Here is a 24383-nt window from a genome sequence, read left to right on the forward strand (position 1 = left end):
ATTGAGAGAGCAGACCTCAGATGGGCAGTATACAGTATGTTGTCTTTTTTTCATACAGTTACATCGAAATACAAAGAAAAACTAATTAGGAGGAAAAGAATGCAGCAGACTAAAAAGCACTCTTCCATAAATAGTGTTGTTATACCATGTCACGTTAAAATCTAAAAACAGAACGTAGAACATTTCCAGCTCATTCTGTCAAACTGACAGGTGAGGAATATTTGTAGCACAACTTTATGATTTGAAATTATTTGTTTCAGTCTTTTTGAGTGGATCTTCCGCAAACCGGAAGAGCCTTCCATAATTTAAAACTAAGTAGGCTGGTTAGCAAAAAAAAAAAGGTGGACACTCACATATTATTTAAACCAAGTTTCAGCACCAGAGTCTAATTTATCCCCCCATTTAGTTTACTGTTTGTGTCAGTAACCACTCAACCGAAGGGGGGAATCATCATCTCATTAACAAACATGCTGTCATAGACTTGTATTTTAGTGTAAACATGTCAAAACCACTAATTTTATTAGCTCCTCCATATCACACCTCTAAATGCAGACATAGTGATAGTTTTCCAAGAATAGTAAAGTGAAAAGGATTCAGAGAGACAAGGCTGTTAAAACCAATCGTGACATTTATTACACTTTTTTGTTGTTGTTGTTTTTGTATTGACAGACAGGTATGATGTAGGATGGAGCCATTTAGGCGTAACAGACTGAGGACAAACACAAAAAGGAACGTTTGAGAGATAGTTGGAGACAATGGAGTAATGGCAGGAAACACCTGTGTGAGTTTTATTTAAAAAAGAACAACGATTAAATAAAATCAACATTATGTTGTATCCTCAACTGAAGTGTCTTGATCATCTGAAGAAGAGGAAAATAAAATCCATTAAAAAAATAACAATCAACACTAATAAAATGCATTAAAATGATGTTCAAAGTGCTTTATACAGTGAAATTATTTGAACTAAACACCTAGTGACGAATGCACACCAAAACAACATAACAAAACATAAATAAAATAATAGATCAATCAATAAATAATGATGCATTGAAGACAAAGTGGAAAAGGGTTGGTTTGTCTCACCCATTCAGCCAGCCATGATGTGTTTTACAAAAGCTGTGGGAGGAAAATTAAAATTCTAAATCAATATTCTGTGCTAATGCATATTTAGTTTAAACCAATTTTCTGATTTGGACTAAGTCAACTGTTTTCATTTTGTAAGGGAAAAAGTTTAGACACATCCAAAGTCAAAATTGTACTTGATTAGACATTGTCATCTAGAAGTTAAGAGATAATTGCTTTTTTTATGAGAGATACATTATTTGGTTCTCATTGTCACTTCTACTGCATAGACATGAACTGTGATGTTATCAGCTGTTGATGCCAGATATTGATTTTTAAGGTAGCACATATTACTGGCCATGCTGACATTGAATAAAACAGCTGAATAGCAGGTGATGGAGTTGTAAAGTGTGTACAAACCCACCTTCATAGTTTATACAGCCGTTTGCATCCTCCTGCCCAGCCATCAGCTGCTCAACCTCATCTTCCTTCATCTTCTCACCTACAGAGAAGACACGAGCACACATTCTCAACAGAGATTCACTGTGCTCTATGAAAGAATATTAAACTAATTTAGAATTGTTATTTTAGATGTTGAAGCTTACCCAGGGTAGCGAGGACGTGTCTGAGTTCAGCACCCATCACTGTTCCATTGCCCTCTTTGTCAAACACTCTCAGGCCCTCAACGAAGTCTTCAAAGGTGCCGCGGTCTTTGGCCTTGCAGATGTGTTGATGCAAGGGCAGGAACTGTTCAAAATCCAGCATCTTCACTTGCATTTCTGCCAACAACATAAGCAAGATGAATCTCTGTGGAATGATCGATCTACCTACACAGTTTGGCTCCTGGAATTTGAGAGTGGCCAGTAACAGTTTGTGGATTTCTGAAGGACGGATTCTGTCAGGTTCAGGGTCTCACCTTCAGCTTTGGGTTTGCCTAAGACGTGCATAACTTCAGCGTTGGTGGGGTTCTGACCCAAAGCCCGGATCAGATCACCACACTGAGCATAGGTGATTTTCATCTCGTTGGTTGGCGTCCTGTCAAACAGTTGGAACGCATCCTTGAAATCTGCAGAAAAGATGACAGTCGGACTTGAGCTTCTCACACTCCAACAGACATAAACCAACTACGCTGCGCTGCCAATGGTTTAGATCTTGACGTCTCTGTTAGATCTCTGTCCTGGAAATGTGTTGTTGAGTTTTTATTCTATCCCATTACTTCACTTTTTCACCATATCCTTTTTCATCATTCTACTGTTCAACACAAAATAAAATATTTTGAAGAATGCTGATTGCCAAACAATCGACTGTAGCCACCATAGAGTTCCATAGTGTGATAAAAAGTACTATGGAAGTCAATTGCTGCCATCAACAGTTTGGCTACCAACATTCAAAACTAACAGCATAATTTGTATAATCTTAGCATTTTACACTTCTGCCATATGGACACAGTCACCTCAGATAACAGATCACTTTTCGTTGTAATGCAGAACTATTCATTTTCTGCGTGAATGTGAATTGAATTGAAAGAGAGAGACATTGTGGCTGTCGAAGTGAAATTGTTTGCATTGATTTGTTTGCATGAAAAATATCGGTTGCACTTTATTTTACAGTACGTTAATTTACATGTACTTACAGTGTACTTACCTAAGAAAGTTCTGGTAATAGACGGTAACTACATGGAGTAGGGTAAGGTTCAGTGTTTGTACCTAGTTATTACATAGTTATTGTAATTACTATAATAAGTACATAGTGTGTACATGAGGAACATGACTGTAAAATAAAGTGCTACCAAAATATCTATGGAGAAAAATCCATTTATTTAAAAACAAGTTGCAAAGTCATAAGGCTCTGTTTTGAGAGAATATGTATTTCTAAATGTTTTTCCCCTGTGATCAAGCACAAATCTAAAATTGTCAAATAAATAAAATGTAACTTGTTTTAAGTATTCTTTTTTTTTTTTTTTTTACTCTAAATTACATATAATAATTACAAAAAAAAAATCAGATTTGGGGGGAATGCAAGCAATGGCAGTTTAATTTAGGATTTAATTCAGGTTTTCTCTAAATGTACTTTTCAAGCATAAGTAATATTGAAATTCAAACAGAAAATCGGGCTTACCCTCAATCTGCTCAGCAGTGAATTCAATCTGCCAAGAGAAAAAAATAATAATTATTACACAGAATTCTGAAGTCTAATAAATGACATACATGACTATAATGAGATTACATGTGATTATGAATGTTTAGGTGCTATTTGTCCTTCAGGGCGTGACCCATCCTCCGGACACACACGCAGCTGTCAATGTCTGCACACTCACACTCGCCAGGCTCTGGTTACTCAAATTCAATCCTGTTTGTCCTGTGACTCATTGTCCAAAAGAATTTATGAGCAACCTTGAGTCAAAGGGTGTGTGTGGCCCTGCGGGTGTACACCCGATACCCCTTTTGTCATTACAGCACAAACTATTACCAGTCAGGGTTAGCAGGTTCAGACAGTGATTGAAGGATACAAATGCATGACACTGACAATTTTGTCCATATAAGTGAAGAGATACTGAATCGTTAATGCATATTGCCCAATGAAACATCACAAAAACAATGCCACTGGATGCAGCAAATTATAGTTACTGTAATTGATGATTCTCAGTAATCAGAGCTCATTAGAAATACTGCATCTCTTCTAGTTGAAGGACATGCTTGCTTTATGTCTTCAACAAAATCTGTAGAAATTGAGAATCTGCAATGGTATCATAATTAACAATACCATAGCGTTTGGGTGGTCCATTCTGGAGCAGGGTAATCAAAATCACATTGTGTGTGGCCTAAACCTCAATGGTTGGAACATATATTATGGCTTCTCCTAACCCCAAACTTTCAGACTATGGAAATGGGGTGTAGAGTGGAAATGCCAACCACTAAAATGGCTTGTCTGAAATTTAAGCTTTACTGTCAATTTTCCACCCTTACGCTAGGAAAGCCAAATATTTCTAGACCCGCAAAAAAAGAAAAGAAAAAAAAAAAAGGTCCGGAAAGTGATAGGCCACTGGGTATTACCGATGATTTGTTGTATTTACATGTTTGAAGTTTAAATATGTGGAACTTTTATGAGTTGCTAAAACATTTGGATGTGGGAAAGACAGAATACAGAATTCTCAGACAATAACAAAACAAATACTGACAATTGTTTAGTTTAAGCAAATGGCTTTCCAAATCACTTCTGAGCTCTGCAGATTAAACAAATATGTATGTAGCACACTGCCAAAACAGCAGACTGTGGAAGATAAGTATTTGTAGATGCTCAGCCAATAAATCTGCAGGCTACACCTTCTACATACAATGGTGTCTCTGATATAGCTCATGGACATTAATGAAAGCAACAAGAGCATAGCAGTCATCTGTGAGAATGTAATATTTGTCTTCAGGACATTCAGTAGAGGAACTGATATCAAGATACTCTACATTCTTAAAAACCGAGGTTCTGAAAGACTGTTTTCAATGTGATGCCATAGAACCATTTTTAGCTCCACAAAGAGCAGTGAGCAGTTCTTAGTGTGGAGAACACTTTAATATTCTAAAGATCCTTTTGTGCAATGAAAATAATCCAAAGATATTAAAGATTCTTAAACCAATGATGCCAATAAAGAACTTTGGATTCTAGATAGAATAAAACAAACCAACAAACAGATGCCATTCAATTGATAGAAAGTGCCTTAAAGTCTTTGGTCAGAAGTAGCAGGAATATTAGCACAAATCCATTTTCATGGTCTTTACCATAATTCATAGGAAAACAGAACCCATTGCTCAGTGTAAACCAAACGGACGGTAGTTACATACGTACATACATACAGACTTTGGTCAAACTAGACACCAAATTCATTTTGATAGAAATTAAACTGAACAGTTTTAAGTCTCAAATGTTCACAAAATTTCCTTCTGTTTTTTGGCATCTAAATGCTCCATATCAAGGCATAAAACAGTGCAAGCCATTGATGGTTTGCAGTAAGTTATTTTGCAGAGTTAGTACCTTGACTTCAGCCGGGTTAAACTCTGGCTCCTTGGGGGGCTCAGGCTCTGGGGGCTTGGGTGCAGCTACTGGTTTGGGCTCTTCCTTCTTCTTGGGGGCCATGGTGATGGTAACGATGCAACACGGAGGGACGGAGACAGCACGGGGTCAGACACGCTCTGGGTACAGGACTCTGCTTCTGGAGGGCACTTTATCCTCAGTCTGACAGGTATGTCCTGCCCCCTTTTGTCCAAGAAAGGTGCCAAATACAAAGAGGAACGCTGTAAAAGGACATGGCTCATGGCTTCTATTTGAGACACATTGTCCTCTCAGCAGACAACAGACACTCTCGTCTATCTGTACTGGCCCATAGGGGCTAAAGAGTTTGTTAATTTAGCTAGAAACTTGGAATTATGGATTTTGGTCATCACCATGAGAGATACAGGAGGTCACTGCCTGTCGTTCAGACTTGGGCTTGAGTTGCTCATAATGCATGCCACATCTGAATCACCCTGCTGTTCAGAGATAAATTGGAACACAAGGGTGGTATCCCAATTTTTACAATTCATTCAGGTATTAAAATGTTAATGAGGGTCCTCATGTTATAGAATGCAAAGGTATGTTTTTTTCTTTTTATATTGATAGATTGATTGAGAAAGTTTTTTTTTCATTTACCTGTATGTTTTAGTTTATTAAAGAACTATGTAATTCTATTAAATCCGGCTGTAAACCTTTTATTTCATACATTTTTTTTTCAAAGTGTAGCGGAAAAAATGAATTCTTTTCATAGCTGAATGTAAATAAACAATATATGGTGCTATAAGTGGAAAATTATTACTCATCAGTTTTCATCTACAAGATGTGAAAGCTCTAAGGGATTTTCTGCCAATCATGAAGTAACAGAAAAAACTAATTTCTATAGCAAATGGAGCAGAACACTAATTAAAACCAATTTAAAGTGTGTGCCAATAAATAAATGAAAACATACATACATACATAACCTTATTTATTTTCCTGGTTCTAGCCAAAAAATAAATGTTATTAACAAGATATTTTTGACACAGTGTGAAACAATGTTTTCAACAGTAATCCATAACATCTATAACTGCTCTGTCTAAATCAGCTAAAGAAAGCAGTCGATTAAAGAAACTGGTGTACCTGGACAAATCTTACAAAAAGATGTTCCATTAGCACTTTTTTGCAGTGAGAATTAATTGTTTTTGATTATTATAAAGATATAATTACCGTAAAATTTGAAAAACTGCTAAATAAAAGTTATTTTGATTAAAGACTTAGACTTAGGCATTTTGAACATGATTACTTTTTTGCATTACAGTAAAGAAATTAATCTCTTATTGAAGAGAGCAAAAATAATAATACAATATATTACTTTTTATTGGTTCATATATATATACAGTACAGACCAAAAGTTTGGACACACCTTCTCATTCAAAGAGTTTTCTTTATTTTCATGACTATGAAAATTGTAGAGTCGCACTGAAGGCATCAAGGGCTATTTGAGCAAGAAGGAGAGTGATGGGGTGCTGCGCCTGATGATCTGGCCGCAACAGTCACCGGACCTGAACCCAATCGAGATGGTTTAGGGGTGAGCTGGACCGCAGACAGAAGGCAAAAGGGCCAACAAGTGCTAAGCATCTCTCGGGGAACTCCTTCAAGACTGTTGGAAGACCATTTCAGGTGACTACCTCTTGAAGCTCATCAAGAGAATGCCAAGAGTGTGCAAAGCAGTAATCAAAGCAAAAGGTGGCTACTTTGAAGAACTTAGAATATGGGTTGTTGTTTCACACTGTTTTGTTATATATATATTGTATATAATTCCATATATAATTCCACATGTGTTAATTCATAGTTTTGATGCCTTCAGTGTGAATCTACAATTTTCATAGTCATGAAAATAAAGAAAACTCTTTGAATGAGAAGGTGTGTCCAAACTTTTGGTCTGTACTGTGTGTGTGTATATATATATACATATATATACTTTTTTACTTACTAATAATCAATTAGCTAACATTTTTGCCATTTTAATTTATAGGGACTGTTAAACATTGCACATACTCTGTACAAAATGTTGCAATTTACAGTAAATGCATCTTTAATGTGGCAACAATGCTCTGCAGAAAATATAGAAATAATGGTAACATTTTACTTAAGCCTTTTAGCAAATGCATCATAAAGGTATTCATAATGTATGTTGTAATGCACTATATGTTCTATATGTTATAGTGTTCCTGTAGCTCAATTGGTAGAGCACTGTGTTGTCAAGGTTGGGGGTTCGAATCCCCAGGAACACATGATAGGTAAAAATCGATAGCCTGAATGCACTGTAAGTCGCGTCTGCTAAATGCATAAATAAATAAATATAAATATGTTTTCATAAATACTCGTAAAAAACATTAAATGCATTACAATACATTGAAGATGTGTTTATCATTTGTTTTAATGCATTACATTTTCTAGTGGAGGAACAATGAATAGATGAATACTATTATGTATTACTGTGTAACTGTGGTTTCAGTTATTCATGACACCATGAAATGCATTATAAAATTTAGTACAAAGCATAATTAATGCATCAATGCAGTGGTTCCCAACCATGTTCCTGGAGGCCCCCAACACTGCAGGTTTTCCATGTCTCCTCAATCAAACACACCTGATTCAGTCATCAGCTCATTAGTAGAGACTCCAAGACGTGAAATCGGTGTGTCAGAGAGAGAAGCAAAATGTTCAGTGTTGGGGGGCCTTCAGGAACGAGGTTGGGAACCACTGCATTAATGAAACAATTCATGGAACAACATCTAAATATTATTTTAAAAGTTTCTAAGGAAAAAAATGATAAATTATCCTTGAGCTGTTAGGTGGAGTTAAGGTTTGCATATAAATATAAACAATAAACATGCAAATATGTAATTTTCAACCAGCAGATAAAAGTACCTCCCATTGCACAATCAGCATATAAGCAAAATAATGTTGTTGTTGTTTTTATTTTTTTTATATATTTTTTATGAATAACGGCCATTAACTGAACTGTACTATTATTATTATTATTATTATTATTATTATTCTTATTATTATTATTTTTACTGACTTTAAGTGCTTAGAATAGAAATTGATTTGATTGCACTGATTTTCCACTATGTTTGACACTTCTATTAACTAAATATGAAGTTCCCTTCCCAGCCAACCTGCCACAGATGGAAAGAACCGTGTGCTGGTCATGGGTATAAATGGCTCTAGCTTTGCATAACAACACAGGCTGTGTAAAGACTATATCAGGTGATCAGTGCTGAATGCATTTTAAACATGAGACCACAGAAGACAAGCTTGTAACCCATGCAAGATCTGTTTGGAAAGTTATTTTGGCAATGACCTGTTGTTCACTTGGTATGAACCCTGGGAGGAGTGCAGCTGAATTACAATGACAATTGTCATTTGACCCTCTATGAAGTGACCTTCACATCTAAAAGCAGCTGTTTGGGATCAGCAAACAATTTACAAAGGCAGTTATGCAAAGAGAGCGAAAAGGAGCATGCACAGAGCAACTCGGAAGCAATTAGAGTAACCCAAAAAAGAAAAGCAACATTTAATGCTATTTAGTTCTAATTTGCAGTGATGGTTAAGCTGAAACATTCTTTATTAATCAAACTCCCATGAAATGAAGAGAGATCATTATATATAGTCACATACCACATAATAAAAAGCACATACGAATCAGAGGTCTCAACGTGTCTCATTGTTTAAACTAATGATTTTTAGATGATCTTCAGTGATCTTATCGCTCACATTTATACAGGGTTGAAATGTTTCAAATGATTACATACAGTACCCCTCTTCAAAAGTTTAACAAAATACATAATATGTATTTATTTTTTTACCATAGACAGCACAACATCTCAAAACCTTTGATAAATGACTATGCTGTTTTTAATTTTGTACTGTAATTCTGTAATTTCTTCTTAGTGTGAAGAACATGTCAACATTTGTGAGATTTAGCAAGTTGAAACAGTTTTGAGGTTAATTGATCTAAAATTGTATCTCTGGAAAATAGTGATCTGTGACATTATCTGTGTTATGCTGAATATCTTTTCTTATAATAACATATTGGCTGATGCCTCATCATCCTGCACATGCTAAACTTGTATCTACCATGGCAATTTAAAAGTAAATTCACATTGTTCTTAAAGGGGCATCTTTCCCCAATTTTACCCTACAAAAATTGTACACTATACTATTGCAAATATATAATTAGAGAGACATTTTATGTATCAAACAGTTATATTTAATTAATATTTCAAACTTGGATTAAATACACTAGTATTGAGACTATATACTATTGAGTATGTCTAATGATTTGTCAGTTTGTAACATGATGTATTGCATTTTTATTTTTAAATGAATCCATTTTGACAAATTGATTTTTCTCTCCTAGTCCTTCAGACCACACTGATTGTCATTGCTGCTGCTTGGAGAGGATCTGAAATTAACTTCAGCCAAATAGCACTGCCTCTTAGAACATGTCCTTCAGTGCAGCAATGATCTGCTTGTTCATTTCCCCTGTTAGCTCAAACGTGTGTGCAGGTGACAGAGGTTTGATTTCACTTCTTCTTGTCTAAATTTATGTCCATCATGTCCATATGATGTCTCTATTTGTTTCTCTGTTTTGCCACAGGATTTACATCCCGTGGTAACTAAGATTTACACAAGCTCCAGTCTGGATCCAGAACACCTGAGAAGAGATGATGCCAACCCCTCAGAGGACCTCAGATGATGCTAACCCTGAATCAACAAACAGAACTAACATTCGTATTGCTACGTAATAAAGTGTATATAATAAAACTGCCCATTTTCCAGTTTACGAAACATTTTGAGTTTCAAATACTAAAAAATGCCATTATCTTGAAAGTACATAAAAATCCTTGTTAGACCAACAAAATTACCCCAAATGTTGCCCCAACTAGTCTAACACAGTTGTCTAAACAAAGAATTTCATATTGTTAAAATGTTAAGGCTTTGTGAGTTCACAGCATGCATTGCGGAAACTAAATTATGCAGTTACTGTTAAAGGTACAATTTGTAAGATATTTGCAGTAAAATATCCCAAAACCACTAGGCTAGTGTTATATTTTTTGTCCAGCTGATTACTAACAATAATTGACCATCGCGTTAGTTCAGTCAGGCCACGTTAGTCACGATTGCATTATCCGACAGTCAGCTGTTCCTGACGTGTACCAATCCAGTCTTGACACCTATCACATGCGGTCTATTTAAATTCCTATTCTTCAGTGTCTCTTCCATCGCATCTCTGCTTGAAATTAACTCCCTCCTCCAACCCCAACTCCACCAACTGAACCTGTAATCCGATCTAACTTTGTTCTTTCTTTACAGTCTCTTCAATGGAAGCCGTCTCTATCACATTTTGTTTACAACTCATGTAATTGTGAATTGTAAATCTGTATGCTTTTAATGGTTCTGTTCTGTACCCCAGGGGGGTTTGTCTTGCTGCTCTCCCCGCTCTGTCCAAGCATGGCTGCATGGACAGGCATGTGGAGTGTTGCCCAGAACATAACCATATTGCCAACACTAACTGTATGCAATATAATTGTCATGAAATATACTTGACGGAAGTGGTCCTGATTGAATCTCAACTAGTTTTCAACTACTTGTAAATCATGAGAAAATTTCCATTCTAAACAGTGACACGGGGCAGTGCAGTCGCCTGTTAATGACGTTAGTTTCCCTTTGTTACCGCCTTTACTGACTTAGAAACCACATGACAACAGTGTCGTGGACAAATGCGGAAGTAGCTTCGCGACAAACTTCAACTAGAAAGAGATGCTGATCTCGCTTGTGTTTTACTCGACAGGTGTGTTGTTTTGATTCGTATCTTTACAGAAAACTTATGCTATTATAACGATCAACAAGATTAGTATTATGGGGCATACACGGCAAACGCGAGGCATCACGTCTCTAGACCTGCGCGAGGACGCGTCTGATCCACAGTCTGATTGCGTCTTTTTTCATTGATTTTGCATGTAATCTTCTCACACTTTTAGGGGAAGTCGTGGCCTGGTGGTTAGAGAATCGGACTCCCAATCGAAGGGTTGTGGGTTCGAGTCCCGGGCCGGCAGGAATTGTGGGTGGGGGGAGTTCATGTACAGTTCTCTCACCACCCTCAATACCACGACTGAGGTGCCCTTGAGCAAGGCACCGAACCCCCAACTGCTCCCCGGGCGCCGCAGCATAAATGGCTGCCCACTGCTCCGGGTGTGTGTTCACAGTGTGTGTGTGTGTTCACTGCTCTGTGTGTGTGCACTTTGGATGGGTTAAATGCAGAGCACAAATTCTGAGTATGGGTCACCATACTTGGCCGAATGTCACTTCACTCACAAACCGTTGAACTCGTGTTAAATCCATGATTTATCTCTTGTCCGATTGATGGCCGTCAGCGTTTTGGTAGAAGACAACAAATCCCATCGTTCAACGCTCCTTCTTAGCGTCATCAAACCATGCAATTGTTATTGTTTTGATAGTGCACCCTCTAGTGGCTGGTCCTACAACCTGTACCTTTAAAGCATTATTGTTTTGCTGTTTGCTGACTTCATTCTGAACTTTTTCGTCATTGTTTTATCTTCATTGTTAGTTATTTGTTGTACTGTGATGTAAAGAGCTCATCTTTTTAACATTTGTTGGTTTTCACCTTTATTGAGGTTTGTGTGTCTGGTTTTGAAGCCTTTGTCTGGTTGACTTCATGGGCAAAGTCAAGTCACCAGCTATCTTCATGAGCAAAGGAAAGTCACTATTGACCTTCATGAGCAAATGCAAGTCACCAATGATCTTCATGGGCAAAGTCAAGTCACTAGTGTTCTTCATGGGCAAAGTCAAGTCACCAGTGTTCTTCATGAGCAAAGTCAAGTCACCGACTATCTTCATGGGCAAAGGCAAGTCACCATTGATCTTCATGAGCAAATGCAAGTCACCATTGATCTTCATGAGCAAAGTCAAGTCACCAATGATCTTCATGAGCAAAGTCAAGTCACCAATGATCTTCATAAACAAAGTCAGGTCACCAATGATCTTCATGAGCAAAGTCAAGTCACCAAAGATCTTCATGAGCAGAGTCTAGTCACCGTTGATCTTCCTGAATCCAGTCAAAACACCACGGATCTACCAGAGTCTCTCCACGTCTCTGCTGAACTACCAGGGCCTCTCCACGTCTCTGCTGAACTACCAGAGCCTCTCCACGTCTCTGCTGAACTACCAGAGCCTCTCCTCGTCTCTGCGGAACTTCCAGAGCCTTGTCACGTCTCAGCCGAACTCTCTGAGCACTCAACTTATCCTGTCGTAGCCACGGAGGCCACCCTTAACCTGTTCATGTTCTCTGTTTCAGACTTGCCTAACCAGACTTGCTCTCCTGTGTCATCGATCCCACTGTGGTGGTCTTTGGCGCCGCCCTGGTGGGCTCCTGTCCCGACCGCATGGCTGTGGTGGTCTTCTGCTCCGCCCTGGTGGGCTTCTGTCTTGACTGCACGGCTGTGGTGGTCTTCTGCGCCGCCCTGGTGGGCTTCTGTCTCGCCCGCACGGCTGTGGTGGTCTTCTGCACCGCCCTGGTGGGCTTATGTCTCGACTGCACATCTGTGGTGGTCTTCTGCGCCGCCCTGGTGGGCCTCTGTCTCGACCGCATGGATGTGGTGGTCTTCTGTGCCCCCCTCGTGGGCTTCTGTCTCGACCGCACGGCTCCAGTTCCACCTGATCCACCCGGGATACTTGCCCTGTCGGCTCGGCCCTGGGCCCCCGAATTTTCTGTTCCCTCCTGGTCTTGTGTTTTGTTTCTTGTTCCTTTTTGGTTTCTCTCTGTTTCCTTCTGTGGACCTGGTCCTCCATCCCTCCCCCTTGTCCTCCGCCGGTCCTCCTCACTCCTGGTTTCCTTGTTGTTGTTTCATTTTTGTTTTTGGCACTTCCTGTCTCTGTTTCCTTCTATTACCTGGCCCTCCGTCCCTCCCCCTAGTTCTCCGCCGGTCCACCTCCCTCCTGGTCTCTATGTTTTTGTTTTTTTCACTTCCTGTCTCTGTTAACCTCTTCACTCACAAATTAATCCTTATAAATATTGAAATTGCTGCATTATCATTATATCATATTGTATTCAGTTGTCATTATGTTTTCAGCTGCATTTATTAAATGAAGTTCACTCATTCACTTAATATGAAATGATGTTTCATTATGTTTAATGTGATTTCTGCTGACAACTTGTTTTGAAGAGTACATATGTGTTAAACAAGACTACAATTTAAACCCTAAAACATAAATAATAATTCTGCAATCTTTTAACCCTTACTTATGATGTAATATTTACTTTGATTGACGTGGGACACAAAAGGCGTTTTCTAAGACATACTGTGACTGCTCTTTTTTTCTCCAAATAAATGGCTTGAGGGAGTTTTGTGTGTGTGTGTGTGTGTGTGTGTGTGTGTGTGTGTGTGTGTTTGTGTGTGTGTCTGATGCCCTAAATGTTGTCACATCTGTGCTGGATAATGTTGTTTCTGCTGCTGATTTGAGCTCTTCTCTGCTCAGGATGGTGGGGGCTGATGTTTGGGGTGAAGCCACTGATCTTGACACAGCAGTTGATGGGACGTTTTCCAGAGATGTTGTTATGTTACAGAGATTAGCAGTTTCAGAAGGGAAGAGCGTCACCTACTGGTCCATTTGTGCTATATCTTAGCTTTCAGACCCATGTGGGGTCTCACAGAAATATTTGTTTTTGTCAGACCTGTAAAACATATAATAGTAAATATTATTTGTTAAACCCTAATGTGAAATCCCTCAAGTCTGCAGTAACTACCAGTAACTACCAATGATCCTGACCATTATTTTACAGATTTCTTTTTTTACAATCACTAGGATACATTTCTCAATACTTAGGTCACTTTTTCCAAACCTCTTCTCACACTGAGCACAACAGCAGTCTATGTGGGCTGAACTGTGGATCCTTTATCATTGCTTTGGCACAAAATGCATTCAATGATTACAGCTTTCAAATAACATGAATTATTTTCTCACTCAGACACAACCACTAACAAAACTCTATGTACTATGCATGTTAACATGCTTTTAACAAAACTGTTAAACTTACTTTTTTTTTCAACTGCTTACATTTTTAAAAAGTTGCCTCTTTTCTTTCCAAAACTTTACTCACAAATCCAAGAATTGCACATATAAAATGCAAAATGCATCACTTGCTTTGTGAAATTAAAAACTGAGTCAGAGACCAAGAATGACAAACATGAGTTCACAATACTTCATAAGCGTTCTGACATGGAAACATTTCTCCATTGCATTAGGTCAAAGCAAACAATGGTAAATATGACATTTTCAGAGCACACAGTCTCTCTCTCTCTCTCTCTCTCTCTATTATATATAACTAACCCTCTTAGATGTCAGGAGCATACCCTAAGGCTGGATGACTTGTAGGAGAGTCAGGTGAGCCCTTCTGCATCAGTGCCAGGGGCAGAAACCTCAGCCCATCGTTTTCATCTTCCAGCTCAGAGATCACAGATGCTCTTTAGCAAGGGGCAAAACTCCGGTCTTTAACCAGGCTGAAATCCAGAATAAATTAAGCAAAGTATTAATGATTTGATATTTGGATTTGATCAGAAAGATTGTTGATTGGTAATGTGCAGGGTGAGCTCAATGGCTGGTTTAATAAAGCTACTTACACAAAACTCAGTTTTAGAGTTATTCCATTCCATTTAATTACATAATTGAGGATGATAAAACAAACATTTTAACTCTAACCTATCGGTCCTTGCTTCTTCGAAGAGACAGAAGAACTGTAAAATAAAGCTACTTTTTTTAATTTTGGGTCAGTGACATTTTGTTGTCTGGATATATTTATTTAAAAATACATTTAAAATGCAATTTATATACACTGTACAATGACTTGAAAACACTTTTTAAATGTCACTTTATTTTAATGTCCGATTCGTACTATTGACTAGCTGTTAACTACAACTTTTGCCTCAATAAACTCCTAATTTGCTGCTTATTAATAATTTGTAAAGTAGATGTTAAAGGTCCCGTTCTTCGTGATCCAATGTTTTAAACTTTAGTTAGTGTGTAATGTTGTTGTCAGAGTATAAATAATATCTGTAAAATTATAAAGCTCAAAGTTCAATGCCAAGCGAGATATTTTATTTAACAGAATTTAACAGAATACCTGCAGTAATGACGTCACTAAAACAGTTTTTTGACTAACCTCCGCCCACATGAATACACAAAAAAGGGGGCGTGGTCTTGTTGCGCTCCGACGGAGAAGAAGAAGAGTTGTGTTTGTCGCCATGTCGTCGAAACGCTGTTATTTTTATCTCGGAGTTCAATCATCTTTGTTTGAGCTTCCCAGGGACGCTGTACTTAGAGATCAATGGATACAATTTATGTTTAACTCGGTTCCCGAAAATTATAATCCACATGTAAAACTATGTGCAGCACATTTTGCTGAGAACAGCTTCCTCAATCTCAATCAGTATAATGCCGGATTGGCAAAAAGATTATTCTTGAAAGATGGAGCAGTTCCCTCTTTGTCTGGAGAAGGAGTTGTTTATGGACCATAACCGGTATTTTATTGTTTAAGTTGGTGCGTTTAACAGTTTCTGTAACGTATTACACAAAGGGTAATGCTATTTAGCTTTGTTAACTAGATGTTAGGGATGTGCAAAAAAATAGAATGTGATTTTCATGCACATCTCGTTAGTAAAAACGCTCCTGTGATTATAAGTACATCTCCAGCACGTGCATTCAGATCAGGATTGCGTTTTCAGGAGGGCAGCGTGCTCTAAGCTGGTGTCGAATCACAACACAGGAACTGCTGGCACAATCAGAACTCGTTATGTATTTCTGAAGGAGGGACTTTATAGAACAAGGAAGTCATCAGCCCATTTTTATGACAGTGAAAAAAGTGGCATACAGATAAGTGAATTGTGTAAAAAATACTGTGTTTTTTTACACGCGAAACATGAACACATGTTATTTTGCACACTGTAAAAACAATCAAAGCTTCAAAAAAGCATGAGAAACGGGACCTATAAGTTTTGGTATGGGGTAGAGATTAAGGGATCTAGAATAGAGTCATGCAGAATGAGGAATTAATATGTGCTTTATAGTGTTAATAAACAGCCAATATGCAATTAATATGCATGCTAGTTAATAGTGAGAATTAGTCCTTGCAATAAACTGTAACTTTTTTCCTCCAATGATTTAATTATGAACATGTATTTCATTTCTGAATTTAATTAATTTTTATATTTTTGGGGGGCATAAAGGCAAAAATGTGGTATCTTAATGAAAAAAGTATAGTTTGACATAGTATTGTATTGATATGTCTATAATATTTATTAGAATATTACAAACAACAAAAAAGACCAACAAAGTCACCAGTCAATTAAAGTATAATATAACTTGACCTTTTATAGCATGATTAAATAAAAAAATGATTTAATAATTCATTAAATTTTAGACAAAAACAGTTCCTCTTCAGGAACTCGAGCTGCATCGAAATGATATGGGGAACGCCTTTTCCGTGAGCGACTCTGAATATCGTGTGCAATCTGTCCCATGGAAGGGCATGACATCACGGGCGGGGTGACGTAGCGACCAGGAAGCTATTAGAGCACGTGCCGCACAGCTGGTGTCAGCTTCGCCTCTTTAGCAAGCACTCTGTATGTGCAGGTAATTTTGTCTTGTCAGTCTTGTTTATTGTCATTTGTCACTATTAGCTCCTCACATCAAGCAATAGTATGTCAAAAAGAAAGGCTAAGATGAGACATCTGAAGGGCAAATCCAGATTGCAGTTTCAGATTGTGTGTTCCTACCTGCCCACGCTACATTACGAGCGGGGATACACAAAGTCTGTTCTTGGTCTGCCTGGGGTCGGAGTCACTCAGTCGGCTCTCGAGGGGGGCGACTGCCCGCATTGTGAGAGACTGCCAATCCCAGAGGGCTCTCTTCGAGGAGGGAGCCTTTACCAGCATTCCCCACGGTGCTGGCCCCGCTTCTGCCGAGGCAGAATGGCAGCTGCACTCGTGCGGTTCACAAGTGGATCTGTTAGAGGGAATGGAGATTGGCGAGTCCCTATCTCCTTCCTCATCTGCCAGATCCGGTGCCCAATCCCTGGGTTCGGAAGCTCGCTCTGCGGTTTCTTTCTCCCCAGAGTGAGGGATTGACACTTTACATCTCTTCCTCTGAGGAGGTTGATGTGGAGAGTGTCATTGGGGGTTCGCCTAGGAGCTATTAGAGTTGGTTACTTGTCGCTCTCGTGGGGCATCTGGGCAGGAGATGCCCCCGCCAGATACTAGCTTCTTGTACCGCGAGGCACAAAAGCAGAGCGTCGCCTTTTGTGTTCCCCCATGTCGGGACCGAGAGACTTATAAGCCCAAATCAGATCTTAGGGCAGTCATTGAAGCCAGGATGTCCTCAGCCAAGAAGTACCGACACGAGGAGCTCAGGACTTCAGAGGGTGGCCCCTACTGGGGTAGAGCAGGGTCCACCTCATCATACGGTGCCCGTCTCGCCTCAGTGCCCTCGGGAGGTCAGCCTACCAACCTTGCCAAAGCTTCAGGGTGCAGCGGCTCTCAGTGAGCGCTGCTCTCAATATTTTCCGCCTGTGAGCGTAGCGGAACTGGGAGGCTCGCCACCCCTTCAGGGGTCTCTAAAACAATTAGAGCAGGTGCCCCCTGCGGGTGCTCTACATCAAAGGACCGATATAGCTGCCTCAATAACACCAGAAGTCAGTCTCGAAAGACTGACTCCCCTAGTAGATTATTTAGCAGCGTGGAAACTTCTGCCAAATGTATCTCAATGGGTCCTGCACACAGTATAAAACGCTATCGAATTCAGTTTGGCTGTCCACTGCCGAGATTCAATGGGGTTATCCTGATGCTAGTCAGCCCCGAGCAGGCTTTGGTTATGGAACAAGGAAGTGAATACCCTATTAAGGAAGGAGTCCATCGAGGTGGTCCCTCCTCAAGACAGGGAATCCGGGTTTTACAGCCGGTATTTCATAGTTCCAAAGAAGGATGGGGGGTTACGTCCAATCATAGATCTACATTAAATCAGTTAAATCGTTCAGTTATGAGGCTGAAGTTCAGAAATCTCACCTTCAAGCATGTTGTATCTCAAATCAGGTCAGAGTACTGGTTTGTCACGATAGAGCTCAAAGACGCATACCTCCATATTTCCATCCTTCCACAACACAGGAAGTTTCTGAGGTTCGCATTCGGGGGCGAAGCATACCAATATCGAGTACTTCCGTTTGGCCTTGCACTCTCACCCCGCATATTTACGAAATGTGTAGATGCAGCTCTGGTTCCTCTGCTCCCCCAGCTCCACATGAGACTGAACGCCAAGAAAAGTGTTCTTCCTCCATTACAGAGGACCACCTATCTAGGCATAGTGTGGGATTCGACCACAATGCAGGAAGGTCTGTCTACTGCTCATATTGAGTCAAGAGGCATTTATTTGTCATTTGCATAGTTAACACTGTGGAAAACTGGGCATTGGAATGCTTGTGATGAGGCTCAGACATACAGTGACAATAACAAGACATAAGACATAGACGTACGTGGAGAGCACTGAGGTTCTTGAGTGACTACAGTGCCCATAGACAGAAAGACATGGACAGAGCATTATATGCCCATAAGTGGAAGTAACAGGTACAATAAAGGTTATCAGTGTTAAGAGTTATAGTGTTCATAAGTAGTCCTGAGGTAATATTATTATTACTGTGGTAGAACGGTGTCTAAAATGTCATTGTAGAGTGACGTAGAGCTACATGAAGGAAAATTAAAGTGGCAGTGCAGATGCAATAAATAAACTTAAGAGCTGCACACATTCAGATGTATTTCTGAGTAGAGCAATGTCCAAAAAGTCATTATAGAGTGTCACAGAGTAACATGAAGGTATATTAAAAAAAGGCAGTGCAAGTACAATGAAAGTAAACATAAGAGCAGCATTTATTCCTTTTTTTAGATGGAGGACAGCTGATTGTTAAGTAGTCTGATGGCTTGAAGATAAAAGCTGTTCTTCAGTCTGGTTGTCCGTGATCGGATGGATCGGAAATGTCTGCCAGATGACAGTGTGGCAAACAGGTGATGAGTAGGGTAAGTGCGGTCCTTGATGGTGCTGCGAGCCTTTCTCATTCAGTGAGTCTGATGTCCTGTAAGACTGGGAGTTTATGTCCAATGATGAGCTCTGCTGTTCTTACCACTCACTGAAGAGCTTTGCGGTCCAAAGAAGAGCAGTTGCCGTACCATACAATGATGCAGCCGGTCAGAATGCTCCCAATAGTGCAGCGGTAGAAGTTTGACATGATGTTAGAGGAGATGCCAAACCTCTTCAGTCTCCGCAGGAAATAGAGACACTGGCGGGCTGTTTTCACTATGGTCTCTGAGTGAAGGGAACTCCAGGAAAGATCCTCAGAGATGTGAATGCCAAGGAACTTACAGCTCTTAACTGTCTCTACTATCTCTCCATTGATGTGAATGGGAACGTGACCCTCTCTGGCCATGGACTGGTCTGATCGTGAGTCAATCCTCACCTCAGTCAAGAGAGTCAGAGAAGGCTAGTCATTCACTGTCAAACAGTTTCAGAGATTGTCAGGTCTGATGGCAGCTGTGTCCAATGTGATACCTTTTGGCCTGCTGTACATGAGACACCTACAGTGGTGGCTCAAGACCAAGGGATTTTCCCAGAGGGGGAATCCACTTCGAAATATCAAGGTCATGCGGCGATGTTTCCGTGCCTTAGACATGTGGAAGAAATCTTGGTTCTTGAATCAGTGTTGGGAGCTCCTGGTCGCCATGTAATGCTAGCGATGGACGCATCCCTCACCGTCTGGGGTGCGGTCATGAGTGGCCACCCTGCCCACGGTCTGTGGAGCAGTCGCCATCTGACATGGCATATCAATTGTTTCCATGTGATGGTGCGCACCGACAACACATCTGTGGTCTCTTATATCAACCACCAGGGAGGTCTGCTTTTGCGCCCCTTGTACAAGCTGGTGCACCAGATCCTTGTGTGGTCCCAGGACAAACTCCTCTCAGTGAGAGCAGTACACATTCCTGGAAATCTAAATGATGGAGCAGACGTACTGTCAAGACAGGGGCCAAGGCACAGGGAATGGATGCTTCACCCCCTCGGGTCAGATATGGAGAGTTTTTGGCAAAGCTCAGGTGGACCTATTTGCGACTCAAGAGACATTGCAATGTTGAGTATGGTTCGCAGATCTAATATCTCTCTTGGACGGCACTCCATTGGAGATTCCGATCAGGACAGATCTTCTACAAGCCAGGTTCTCTGCAGGGTTAACCCACTCCACCTTAAAAGTTTACATGGCGACCATTGCGGTCTACCATGTCCCCTTCGGTGGCCAATCAATGGGTAGACACCCCCTAGTGACACGTTTCCTCCGTGGTGCGCTGAGGCTGAAGCCTCCAGTACGGTTCTGTGTTCCTCCTGGGTTGTGCTTTTAGAGGCTCTTTGTAAAGTTTCATTCGAGCCAATTCAAGATATTTCAGATAGACATCTGACCCTTAATACTGTCTTGCTACTGGCTATTACTTCTCTAAAAAGAGTTTGAGATCTTCAGTCTGAGATCTTCAGTGCCCGCTACCTACCTCGACTTTGTGCCCGGCACGGCCAAAGCGTTCTTATACCCTCGAGCGGGTTATGTTCCTAAAGTTCCCTCTGTCACGCCACAACCTATAGTGCTGCAGGCCTTCTGCCCTCCTCCCTTTCGGGAGCCCATCCAGGAAAAGCTTAATTGTATGTGTCCAGTTTCGAGCGCAGGACGCATATGTCCACAGAGCTGCCCTTTGGAGAAAATCGGACCAATTGCTTGTTTGCTACAGTCCCCCTAAGAGGGGCTTTCCTGCATCTGAGCAGACCCTTAGTCGTTGGATAGTTGAGGCTATCGATGTTACCTATGAGTCCTCTGGTCTTCACCCGCCTTTGAGAGTAAAGGCTCACTCTACACGGGATATGGTGGCCTCTAAGGCCTTCTTAGCAGGTGTGTCCATGCTGGACATCTGCAATACTGCAGGATGGTCCAAGCCCTCCACCTTTGTCAGAATTTATGATCTCGATATGCGAGCCACTCCTGGCTCTTCTGTTCTCTCACCTTAGCTGTGATCTTCCAATGCACACTAGGCAGGGATTTGGAAGTCTGGTGGTGTGGGCATATCGTTCCCCATAGCATTTCGACGCAGCGCGAGTTCCTGAAGAGGAACATCTCAAGGTTATGCATGTAACCATGGTTCCTCGAGGGAACGAGATGCTGCGTCTCAATGCCATACTCCCGTCACCCCTGCCAGCGCTTGCTTCTCTACCCAAAGCTGATGCCAGCTGCGCGGCACATGCTTTTATAGCTTCCTGGTCGCTAAATCACCCCGCCCGTGATGTCACGCCCCTCCATTGGACAGATTGCACACGATATTCAGAGTCGCTCATGAAAAAGGTGTTCCCCATAGCATTTCGGCCCAGCGTCTTGGTTATATGCGTTATATGCGTAACCTTGAGACGTTTATTTTTACTTACTTTAAAATGTATTCAAATTTTAAATATGTATTTTTTTATTTTACTTTCCTGTGTGACTGCATAGAATGCAATTTTTTTTTTTTTTTAAATAACTAAGAATACATGACTGTGAACTTCAGAGTGTCATAAACCTCAATCTTTCAAACCTCAACAATCTCAACAACAATCAATGAAACATTATTACAGGGATTACCTATAATGCATTCCTCTCAAAAATATATAAGGGACCTATTTGGAAAGCTACCCAGGCCTGACTCTCTAATTTCAGAAATGAACAGCTTTCTCTACCTTAAAGAGGCTTAACACTATCATCATATAATACTCATCTGCTCCGCTCTGCAGCAGCATGCCGTTGTTTGTTTTGTGCTTAGCAGGACTTGTGCTGTAGGTGGATTTTAATGTTGCCAGATGGCAGGCAGGGATCAGAGGCTATCTGTTTCAATGAAAATATAGTGATTAATGGAGACTATAATATCGACTACAACGATACAGGATTTGAAATGTGTACTGTGTGTGTGGTGTGTATGATAGGAAAATGAAATTGCTGCCTGTCTTTAGATCATCACCACAGGGGTTTAGTCTCGCTGTGGAGGATTACGAGGAGGTGTTTCAGTAACGTGTGGTGGAATGATGCCCATTCTTCTTGCACTGGACCTGCAAGGATACCATTTTTGGAAAACGTTAATGGCTCATTTGGTATGAAAACGTCCCAGTTTAAAACCACATTCAAGCATTGCTTCAAACATGACACCAATCCTCAGCAGAGGCAGATTAAGAGTGCAAAATACACTTTTAGAGGTTCTCAATCAGTTCTATGTAAATGCAACTCCCAAATTTTAGTACCAGTTTGTTATCATTTTGAAGGTGTTCAAATTAGAGGAAAGCCAAATGTTTTTAAAAGTCTTATAGTTTTACAGATAACAACAGAGAAACTACAAAGAGTTTCTTATGTGGTTTCATAGCATAATATAGAAAACATAATGTGTGCTCTAATTCATCTTCCACTGGTTTTTCATTAATGGGAAAAAAAACAGGATGAAGGAAAGAATGAAGGTAGGATTAAGTACCAAGGAATTTATTTTGAACAATCTATTCTAATATATTTTGGTTACACTTTATTTTAAGGTGTCACTGTTAGTAATCATACATATAAGTACTGAGTAATATTAATTAACTACATGTAGCTACCCACTATGGTTAGAATTTGCATTTGGCTTGCATGTAATTATGCATAATTAATTGTTATTATAATAGTAAGTACATGTAACGTGCAACAAAGACACCTTAAAATAAAGTGCTACTTATATATTTGTGTTTCTTAATATATGTATGTAAATGATAATGTCATAATTTGTAAAGAAAAAAAGGTAGTAAATAAAAAAAAATGAAATGGTACAATTATGTTAAAATTTGTATTGTCATGTAATATTCTTGGCACTTACTCTTAGAAGTTTAATGTGTTTGACATAATATTGAGTTTTGAAACCACAAGCCCTTCCATATGTGTTCTGACAGATAACAGATTAATCTATTGATATAAGATTTGCATTTTCTGCAGCTTTTTCAACATTGTCTACTAGAACAAGAAAAACGCTTAATTTCAATCCCCTTTTAGAGCTTTTAGAACTCTGACAGTCAAGCATCACTATTAGTTTTTCTAAAAATGTTAAAGGGATAGTCCACCCCCCACCACCACCAAAAAGAAAGAAAGAATATTCTGTCATCATTTACTAACCCATTTACAAGTTGTTCCAAACCTGTATGAGTTTCTTTCTTCATTAACTCAATAGACGATATTTTAAATAATATGTGTAAGAAACTCATGCAGGTTTGGAACAAAGTCAAGTACTACTTGTAGGTCTAGCTCATTTCCAGTAGGGCTAAAGTTGCGCAAAAGAAGAGATATGCTAATATATTATTTTAGCCTATAGGCCTATATAGCACTCATCTCGAAATGCAATTTATTCTTTTCATTCCAAGAAAACGTGTGCGTCAAATAAAAGTATAAATAATAATAAAAATGCTAATAAAGGCTAAATTAAACCAGGTGGGTAAATCAATATGTTATAGGCTAATAAGTGACTGTACTAGAATGCATATAATGAAAAAGCAAATCTTAAAACCCTTGCTGAAAAACGCAATTCAGAAGCCAGCGCAAATTAAAATCCAAATGTAACCCAGCGTTGTATTTGCATAATTTTATCGGGTGTCGTCGACGCGAACCGCTAAGAAACACTTTTCTGCCAACATAAAGCACAGCACTGAAAGCGCAGTTTGTGCAAAAGGGGCGGGAAGCGCGAGTCGGGGTGTAATAAAACCCCAGAGACCGCCAGCCAATCAAATCCCACGCCTTTTCCCCCTAAGCGAATCAAACTCCTTCACGCCTGTCAGCGATACCTTTGCTACTACACTCAGAGGCTCAGTGAGGGTTACCGACGGGTGCTGTCTGGAGCCTTTTTGTCAATGAGGACAACTCTAAACTTGCGTAAAAATAATCTTAAAAGCAACACTGGTTTTCTTCAGCGGCGACTTGACGTTAGGTGTGAAGTAAACGTAGGAATCTTTTTTTTTTTTTTAAACAAATCCCATTAATTTGTCACAGTTACTTCGTCGCCTTAATGCAGCTGTCAGATTCACATCTGCTTCACAACTTAAGCGAACATTAGTGTAGTAATAGATAGAAACTTTACGTTTTATTATTATATTATTTAAGTGTCCAA

General features: G+C 39.7%; 1 protein-coding gene across 1 annotated transcript; it reads right to left on the reverse strand.

Annotated features, from left to right (window-relative positions):
• Window positions 1-610: 610 nt before the first annotated feature.
• On the reverse strand, window positions 611-5258 carry LOC132155282 (myosin light chain 1, cardiac muscle-like). The gene is made up of 7 exons (XM_059564160.1): window positions 5086-5258; window positions 3181-3208; window positions 1979-2128; window positions 1668-1841; window positions 1487-1564; window positions 1084-1116; window positions 611-860 (listed from the first exon to the last, which is right to left on the reverse strand). The coding sequence occupies exons 1-6, from the start codon at window positions 5185-5187 to the stop codon at window positions 1088-1090; spliced, it is 561 nt and encodes a 186-aa protein (XP_059420143.1). The 5' UTR covers window positions 5188-5258; the 3' UTR covers window positions 611-860; window positions 1084-1087.
• Between the last annotated feature and the right edge of the window lie 19125 nt (window positions 5259-24383).

The sequence above is a fragment of the Carassius carassius genome, chromosome 12 (genome assembly GCF_963082965.1).
Source record: "Carassius carassius chromosome 12, fCarCar2.1, whole genome shotgun sequence".
In the NCBI taxonomy this organism is placed as follows: domain Eukaryota; kingdom Metazoa; phylum Chordata; class Actinopteri; order Cypriniformes; family Cyprinidae; genus Carassius; species Carassius carassius.

What these genes read in the sequence shown, in the direction of transcription:
- LOC132155282 (XM_059564160.1), bottom strand. Translation starts at nt 5,187, where the DNA reads ATGGCCCCCAAGAAGAAGGAAGAGCCCAAACCAGTAGCTGCACCCAAG. An exon ending in ACACGTCCTCGCTACCCTGG is followed by an intron (nt 1,565 to 1,667) that starts GTAAGCTTCAAC and finishes TCTTCTCTGTAG; the next exon opens with GTGAGAAGATGAAGGAAGAT. An exon ending in CGGCTGTATAAACTATGAAG is followed by an intron (nt 1,117 to 1,486) that starts GTGGGTTTGTAC and finishes TTCCTCCCACAG; the next exon opens with CTTTTGTAAAACACATCATG.